Source organism: Eupeodes corollae, chromosome 1, assembly GCF_945859685.1.
Source record: "Eupeodes corollae chromosome 1, idEupCoro1.1, whole genome shotgun sequence".
Classification (NCBI taxonomy): Eukaryota; Metazoa; Arthropoda; class Insecta; order Diptera; family Syrphidae; genus Eupeodes; species Eupeodes corollae.
In genome coordinates this window covers 193,628,923-193,637,127 of record NC_079147.1, presented here as the reverse complement: position 1 = coordinate 193,637,127, position 8,205 = coordinate 193,628,923, and the positions used below count along the sequence as shown (strand labels likewise).

Sequence of the window (8,205 nt, the reverse complement as noted above, 5' to 3'; positions counted from 1 at the left end):
ATAAATTTAAATTAAACTAGGAAAATAAACATACCGTTGAGAACTAGGGGAATAGGGAATAGTAACTTACAACTTTCAACCATTCTTGTGAGCGAATAAAATTAATAGGGATGGAGTGGAGTTATAAGCGGAATCCGAACGGCTGATTTGCGAAGAAGAGTTTGGAAGATCTTTCAATTCCTCGCCAAATGCAGTACCCTGGGTATGGCACAAGCAGCGATTGAACCCAAGACCTCTGGCATGACAGTAAAAGGACCAAAACCATTACGCTACACTTCAAAGTCTGCAGACAAAAAGGATAACAAATAATAAAATTGCACTGGTTGGATAGAGAGTCTCCTCTATGAACACAGAAAACAACAGCTCTAAGATCAAACGAAGAATAACTCTTGCTAACCGCTGTTTCTTTGGGCCAAGAAAGCAATTAAGTAGGAAAGTCCTCTCTCGAGGGATCAAAGTGTCGCTATATAAGAACCTCATCATCCCTGTCCTGCTATATGGTGCATAGAAAAAGCACCTTGTTCGTATCGAGAGAAAAGATCTTCGTGTGATCTACGGTCCCGTATCCGTAGAAGGGGAGTGGAGGAAAAGATGGAACGACGAGCTGTACAGCGAAGTAGACTTAGTCAGAAGGGTAAAAGTCCAACGACTAAGATGGCTGGGTCACGTAGATTGCATGGAAACCAATGCTCCGGCCTGGAAAGTCTTCGAATCCACACCCACAGGAGATCGCAGTAGAGGAAGACCGCGAAGAAGGTGGTGCGCACAAGTGGAAAGTGACCTCACTTAACTTGGAGCGCAAAACTGGAGACATCTACCTTGTTGGGTGAGGCCCTAGTACACATAGAATTGTAAAACCACCTTAAGTATGCAAGTAAGTTGGACAGAGAGAGAAGATCAAAAATACCGACGTCGTTAAAAATGCAGATTATAGGAAATTGGATGAAAATTATAGTGAAGAAGGACATGATCATTTAATAAATTTGCCACAACTTCTTCTCTCAATCTCTCTTACATATGTGCAGCTACTATAGTTTGGATATATTTATTTATGTATTTTGTTTTGTTTATAGTTTTAGCACTGACTGTGCTTAAAATTTGAGGGTCCTTTAATTTTATATCCTGTACGCCACTAAGCTTATTGCACCGTCCGGCTGCTGTATGCTGTAGTGGCAGTTGATGGTTCCTACACGGCGCGGCGCTGGCATTTTCTGTGACCGTATAATTTGGAAGCGTATATACTCTCCTTCGGTCCCCTAACAAAATGTCAAAACCGTATAGTGTGAAACGAGACTTACTGTGAACAAAGATATACCCGGAATATTTTTTTCTTTTTCATCTTCAAATATGAACGATGACACAAGTAATAATAATAGCCCTTTTTCTTGTTGCCGTTTTTCATTTTCTGACAACACTTTTAAAATTTTTAGTTGTTCACAAATTTTAACAAAATCAAAAATAACTTTGAAGGAAAACATATGGTTTTGACAGGTGTCATGGCTGTTATACCCAATTATAGGAACTTAGGAATGGAGTCTGGCGTGCACTCCTTCTATAATTTGTTTTACTTTTCGTCATGTCTGCTATGCAGATATATGTAAATCCACTTTTAAATCTATCAATATTTTTGAGTTAATCACTAAACTCATATAATTTTTCAAACCAACTACTGTCCGCTGTAAAAAGTATTCGTTAGTAGAATTGTGTGTATATTTTGTAGTTTGAAAATTAAGAAAAACGATAGTGAAATCCAAATCTTTAAATTCAACATTTTTCACTGAAACAAAGATTGCGCACCTCACATTAAACATTTTCTAACAACACTTTAGCTTTCCGCTACAGAATAACTTTTTGCTACCCACTTCTCATGACATTTAACCACCCTTCCAGCAAACAAAAACAGAAAAAAAAACAACCACAGAACTGTCAAAACACCACCAAATGTCTAATCCGTTTAATTTCAAAAAACAAAAATCCCTGAAAAACTAAGCCACAGAAAAAAACACAAATAAAATTTAAGAAATTTCCAAAATAATCCTTTTTTCAGTCAATTTATTCCTTAAATTTATCAATTTAACAAAATGCCTAGTGAAATAATCACCCTACAGCTTGGACAATGTGGTAATCAAAGTAAGTTTCCTTAAAAGAACAAAACAAGAAGACTCCTGCTTTTCTCTTTGGGCGGGCTAAATCAATCAACTTCGCATTGGAATTCCTTCAGCAGTCTTTTTTCACCTTTTTTCTTATTTTTCTACTTTCTTTAGTTGGTTTTGAATTTTGGAAAAGATTATGTCTAGAACATGGAATCTCTCCGAATGGTGTATTGGAAGACTTTGCCACAGATGGTCTCGATCGAAAGGATGTTTTTTTCTATCAGGTTCGAAAATGTTCTTTATTTGCGCTCTTCTTAATTTTGATTATTTTTTTTTCAAGGCCGATGATGATCATTACATTCCCCGGGCTGTCCTCCTTGATCTCGAGCCCCGAGTCATCCACACCATCATGAGTTCTCCATATGCAAAGGTCTCTACTCCAGAAAACACAATTTTTTCTTAATTTCTGACAATTTGTTACAATTTTCTTTAAAGTTGTACAATCCCGAGAATGTGTATCTCTCGAAACACGGCGGTGGAGCCGGCAACAATTGGGCCTCTGGCTACAGTCAGGGTGACAAACTCCAGGAAGAGGTCTTCGACATCATCGACCGTGAGGCCGATGGCAGTGACAGCCTCGAGGGCTTCGTCTTGTGTCACTCGATTGCCGGTGGAACTGGCTCCGGAATGGGTTCTTATATCATGGAACGACTCTCCGATCGTTTCCCCAAGAAACTCATCCAAACCTACAGCGTCTTCCCGAATCAGGACGAAATAAGCGATGTGGTTGTGCAGCCCTACAATTCCCTTCTCACTCTCAGACGCTTAACGAGTTGTGCTGATTGCGTCGTGGTGTTGGATAACACCGCCTTGAATCGCATCGCAACAGATCGCCTGCACATCCAGAATCCCAGCTTCACCCAAATCAACACTCTCGTGTCCACAATTATGTCTGTGAGCACCACAACTCTGCGATATCCTTCCTACATGAACAATAATCTCATTGGCTTGACAGCCCCTCTAATTCCAACGCCTCAATTGCACTTCCTCATGACTGGCTACACTCCTTTGACTACAGACAATGATGTAAGTTATCTTAGTTGATAATCGATGAGCTTCCTAACTCTTCCTTCCCCTCTCTCTTCCAGCAAACCATGAACATTAGAAAGACAACAGTTCTGGACGTGATGAGGCGCCTCCTGCAACCAAAGAACATGATGGTATCTACCGGACCCGACAAGACAAATCACCATTGCTACATATCAATTTTAAACATAATCCAGGTGAGTCTGAAATCAATCTCAAGACAAACATCCATGGAGTCTAATTTCGTTGTTTTTCTTAGGGAGAAGTTGATCCAACTCAAGTCCACAAGTCTCTGCAGCGCATCCGTGAACGTAAACTTGCCCAATTCATCCCCTGGGGACCGACTAGCATCCAAGTTGCCCTCTCCCGCAGCAGTCCCTATGTCCAGAGCAGTCACCGGGTCTCCGGGTTGATGTTGGCCAATCACACCAGCATCTGCTCGCTATTCGAACGTGTCCTCAGTCAATATGACAAGCTAAAGAAACGCGGAGCCTTCTTGGATCAATTCAAGCGAGAGGACATCTTCAAAGACGATCTCTCAGAGTTGGATGATTCTCGAGATGTGGTGGACTGCCTGGTGCAGGAGTACGAAGCAGCCACCCAACCTAACTATCTCCATTGGTCAGCAAGGAAACCACAAGAGTAGGAAGGCCTTGAGTAAAATGTCGTCCCCTTTGCACTTTAAGTATTTTTGTTTTTGATCCACAATTTGTTGTGTTTTTACGCTCTCTAAGTTTTTCATGTTCTTTGTTTGTCTCTTAACCTCAAAAAAGACCTTTTTCATTAAAAATCACATTTTACCGTTAGTTTTTGTTCTCTTTTTATGTTCTTCTTAAATTAAATAAATTAAAACAAAATCAATTGTCGGTTTCTCTATCCCTTTATTACAGCGATTGGTCGAAGTTTTATACACTTCTTGCTTATTCCTGCCGCATGGCACGTATCCACGACATCTGTGACGTCCTTGTAGGACTCAGGAGCTTCTTCCATAACCAATTTGGGTGATGCAACACGAATTGCAATGCCCATTGTGTCCAGTTTCTCTAGAACTTGTTTATAATCGAGATTCCGTCGGGATTTTGCACGTGAAAGAGCACGTCCCTGCATGAAAAAAAAAGAGAACGGGAGATTAAAAATTCTTTTTGCTTTGGTTTTGTGTCTCAAGAACTCACAGCTCCATGACAAGTTGATCCAAAAGTTTCCAACATTCCCTTCTCAGTGCCAGTGAGAACATAACTGCATGTTCCCATTGTACCACCCACCAACACTGGTTGACCAGTGAGCTGGTAGTCTACCGGAATGAGAGGATGATGTGGAGGGAAGGCGCGAGTTGAACCCTTCCTGTGGACCAGAAGCTTCTTCTCCTTTCCGTCGACCATGTGGTTCTCGATTTTGGCGATGTTGTGAGAGACGTCGTAGATTATGTGCATGTCCAGGTCATCGGGTGTGGTTTGGAACATCTTGGCAAAAGCCTGACGGGTTAGGAAAGTCATGGAACTGCGATTGACCCAGGCAAAGTTGGCTGCGGCAGCCATTGCCTTGAGGTAATCCTGGCCCTCGACACTGTTGATTCGGGCGCAGGCCAATTGACGGTCGTTCGTGTCGATTTTGTCCCTCTTCATGGCTTTTTCCATTTGGACGAGAGCGTCGGTGGCGACTTGATGGCCAAAACCACGACTTCCCGAGTGGATCATCACACAGACCTAGAAAATCATTGCAATTTTGTTTTATTTCAAGCCACAAGGACAAAGAAGACACCACAGCAACTTACTTGTCCCTTCTCTTCGATGCCCATTTTGCTGGCACTCCATTTGTCGTAGATCTCCTCGACCACTTGGATCTCGGCGTAGTGGTTGCCCGCTCCGAGTGTACCCAATTGGGGAAGACCTCGTTTCTTGGCGCGCATGCTGACTTTTGAGGGATCAGCATTCAGCATGCGACCGTACTCCTCGCAATGCTCCTTGTCTTCGGCCCAGACGTAACCCTCTCGCAGGGACCAGTCCATGCCCATTTCCAGAGCCTCCTCGAGATCTTTGGCATTCATTGGAATGATACCCTTCGATCCAACACCCACGGGGATGTGATCGAACAGAGATTGAGCCAGTTGTTCCTTCAGGGGCTGAACGTCCTTCTCGAACAGATTTGTCCTCAACAAACGCACCCCACAATTGATATCGAAGCCCACTCCTCCGGGGGAGACTATACTCAGTGGATCGTTGATATCGAATGCTGCCATATTGCCAATGGCAAATCCATAACCGGAATGGATGTCCGGTAATCCAATGGATCGTCCTACAATTCCCGGAAGAGCTGCTACGTTAGCGATTTGTTTGACTCCCGGCAAGAAACCACCAACAGCTCCCGGACGACAGGAGTTTCTCAGCTCGTCTAACATGAGTTTCTCCAGGCGGGAATTGACATAGAAGCAGCCTTCGACATTCATGTTGGGTTGGAAGCCTTTCTTGATCTTCCAACAGTGGTCGGAGACCTTTTCCAGATATTTAAGTTCATCGTTGTACGGACGGACAACCATTTTTTAGTTTTTGTTTGCTTTTGCACTTCACAACTTAAATTAAGACACTTTTGTTTGATTGAAATTGAATGATGAAATGCAACTGAGTAATCAATGCAGTGCTTCGAGTATCAGTTTATTTGCAAAATGATGAAATCAATTTTATCAAATTAAAATTTGCTACAAATAAAGCCAAGTATGAAATCAAGCCGGTGCGGTTCGTGGTTAGGTTAGAATAGTGACAATAAATACATACGAAAGAAGATGCAAACGTCAAAGTGTCAAGCATATGGATGATTCACAATGACGTACTTGAGGGGTGGGTTAACATACAAGAGTTTTTATTAGTTTATCTACAAATAATTTCTTTTTGATACCTAATGCACATTGTTTGAGAAAATCAGGTATAAATGACTTAATTTAAAAATAAATAAGGAGTTACAACAGCTAGTAAAGAACTAGATCTAAAGGACTTAAGACTCTCATTCTAATTCCTGTGTATTAGCAATGTTAGAACAGTTTTAATGCATTCTGAACAACACATTTATGTTAAGAAATCTATTTAGCCGTCAATTGTGTCAGATCCTAAAATATCCAAAAACCGGTAACAAATCCCAAAAGGTTAAAGAAACGAAAGAAAACCCAAAGCGAATGTCGTAACGCCCAAAAATAAGGCTGAATAGTTTTGAATTTGCCGAAAAGAATTTTCAATTTGTTGAGCTTTGTGACATTTATTTTGGGCATAACGACGATTATGATTTCCATCATAAAATGACATAAAGTCCAAAAAGAGAAACGTCAAAAAAGTTGTCACTAAGAAACGTCATTTTTTTGTTTGATGAATGTGCAAATGTTAAAACACATGACAGCTTTTAAGCGGTATGTCAATTGGTAATATGGGCTTTATTATACTTTAAAATTGATTTGGGCGATGTCATTGATCTTTTTTCGGAATTTTCTTACGATATGACATTTTAATATATTGATGTTTTTAACAGTTTCTTTTCATTTAAAATTTCATAAAACCCAAACAGGTCTTAACGCCCAAAGGTTTGGTAATATTGTCCAAATCGTATAAGAAAAAAACGTTAGTAAAATAGTTTGGAGCACAATTACATTTTTAAGTTGTGCTGAAAAGACTTAACGTCTGAGGTCTGTTCTTTTTCTAACTATTTTTAAATACCAGAATTGTAACACTATGTTACAAAACGACGTCATCACATCGTTCCATATCCACAAGTTCAAAGTGCTAAACTGTCAAAGTAAAACATTTGTTTCAAAAAAAAATTTGGTGGCGTAACCATTTCTGTGTATGAGTAATATAGTCAGGGATGGAGGGGATCTACAGTTCTTGAGAAAGCACTTTTTATGACAAGATTTACTCTTAAATGATCTGATAATTTTCTTTCCGGCATGACACTCTTACGCACTAGCGACACTATATTTGACGCTTAAATGAATTGTTGTTAACATAGAAAACTCATACTTGCGTACTTAAAATATGACAATACTTTATTTGTTGTCATTTGAAGGGTCACAATATTAGATGCACGTTTTAAAGTTGGTAGCGCTGGCATTTGACAGCTATTAAATTTAGATGTCATTGGAAGTGCCATAATATTAGTTGAGTTTTTTGTCATATATGTATGAATGTATCGCTTTATAATCATGCAATCCAAAAATGGTGATTCAAATATAAACATGATTATATGGTGGCATAATCGACGAAAACGCAAGCAAAATAAAAGTTGCGTACAAATTTGATGAGATTGGAGAGTAACCGATGTCAAAAGGTATGTACTCACTAAAGGTGGCGCTACAGTCCTGTGTGAACTAGGGCCTGTCAAAAGGTATGTGCATCATCGAAATACAAGCTCATTCAAAATGATGATCCGAATTAAACACAACTTTTGGTTCCAACAAGATGTTGCAACAAACCGCACGAAACAAGAAATTATGGCTTCCTGGTCACTAAATGGTGTTAAGATTTGACACCGTTCATAGAGACACTTTTCTGTCAACGAGACCGTACTTGTAGTCCACTGCATTCTTTGAAAGTAAATTTTTGTCAAGACAACTAGTTAGTTTTTTAAATGTCATATATACAAAAACTACCAAAAAAATCAATGTCTACAAAACACTCCTCAGGAAAGCTACAAATCCATCACAATTTCTAATTTGTATTGTAAAGAAATAAAACTTGAATATTTCTTTTAAAACTTGATAAAAAAAATCAATCATAGAGAAATAAAGTTCAACTCTCAGTAGAATGAAAAAAACACAATAAAATGTCATTTTTGACCTATGTAAGTACACTTGAGTTGATAGTTAGGGAGATTTTTCTTGACTTACTTCCCAGTCAACTTCCCAAAAAATTGACAGTTTTAATGCATCATTTTGACATCTCGCATTTCAAATATTAAGAACTTGCCTTACTTTCAAGTCCATTATGTCGCCTGAACTTGTTATTGAAAAAAGTTGTTGTTAAGAGCTGTCACAGTTCTGAGAATGCAA

At 39.5% G+C, this 8,205-nt stretch overlaps 2 protein-coding genes across 2 annotated transcripts; one reads left to right on the top strand and one right to left on the bottom strand.

Annotated features, from left to right (window-relative positions):
* Positions 1-1,896: 1,896 nt before the first annotated feature.
* Positions 1,897-4,040, top strand: LOC129939310 (tubulin gamma-1 chain). The gene is made up of 6 exons (XM_056047285.1): positions 1,897-2,130; positions 2,265-2,377; positions 2,434-2,523; positions 2,589-3,179; positions 3,242-3,376; positions 3,439-4,040. The coding sequence occupies exons 1-6, from the start codon at positions 2,082-2,084 to the stop codon at positions 3,823-3,825; spliced, it is 1,365 nt and encodes a 454-aa protein (XP_055903260.1). The 5' UTR covers positions 1,897-2,081; the 3' UTR covers positions 3,826-4,040.
* On the bottom strand, positions 4,041-5,932 carry LOC129939309 (RNA-splicing ligase RtcB homolog). The gene is made up of 3 exons (XM_056047284.1): positions 4,951-5,932; positions 4,352-4,882; positions 4,041-4,280 (listed from the first exon to the last, which is right to left on the bottom strand). The coding sequence occupies exons 1-3, from the start codon at positions 5,710-5,712 to the stop codon at positions 4,053-4,055; spliced, it is 1,521 nt and encodes a 506-aa protein (XP_055903259.1). The 5' UTR covers positions 5,713-5,932; the 3' UTR covers positions 4,041-4,052.
* Between the last annotated feature and the right edge of the window lie 2,273 nt (positions 5,933-8,205).

Coding starts and splice junctions, on each gene's coding strand:
- LOC129939309 (XM_056047284.1), bottom strand. CDS start 5,712: ATGGTTGTCCGTCCGTACAACGATGAACTTAAATATCTGGAAAAGGTC. Junction 4,883..4,950: donor GCATCGAAGAGAAGGGACAA/GTAAGTTGCTGT, acceptor ATGATTTTCTAG/GTCTGTGTGATGATCCACTC. Junction 4,281..4,351: donor GATCAACTTGTCATGGAGCT/GTGAGTTCTTGA, acceptor TTTTTCATGCAG/GGACGTGCTCTTTCACGTGC.
- LOC129939310 (XM_056047285.1), top strand. CDS start 2,082: ATGCCTAGTGAAATAATCACCCTACAGCTTGGACAATGTGGTAATCAA. Junction 2,378..2,433: donor AGGATGTTTTTTTCTATCAG/GTTCGAAAATGT, acceptor TTTTTTTTCAAG/GCCGATGATGATCATTACAT. Junction 2,524..2,588: donor TGAGTTCTCCATATGCAAAG/GTCTCTACTCCA, acceptor TTTTCTTTAAAG/TTGTACAATCCCGAGAATGT.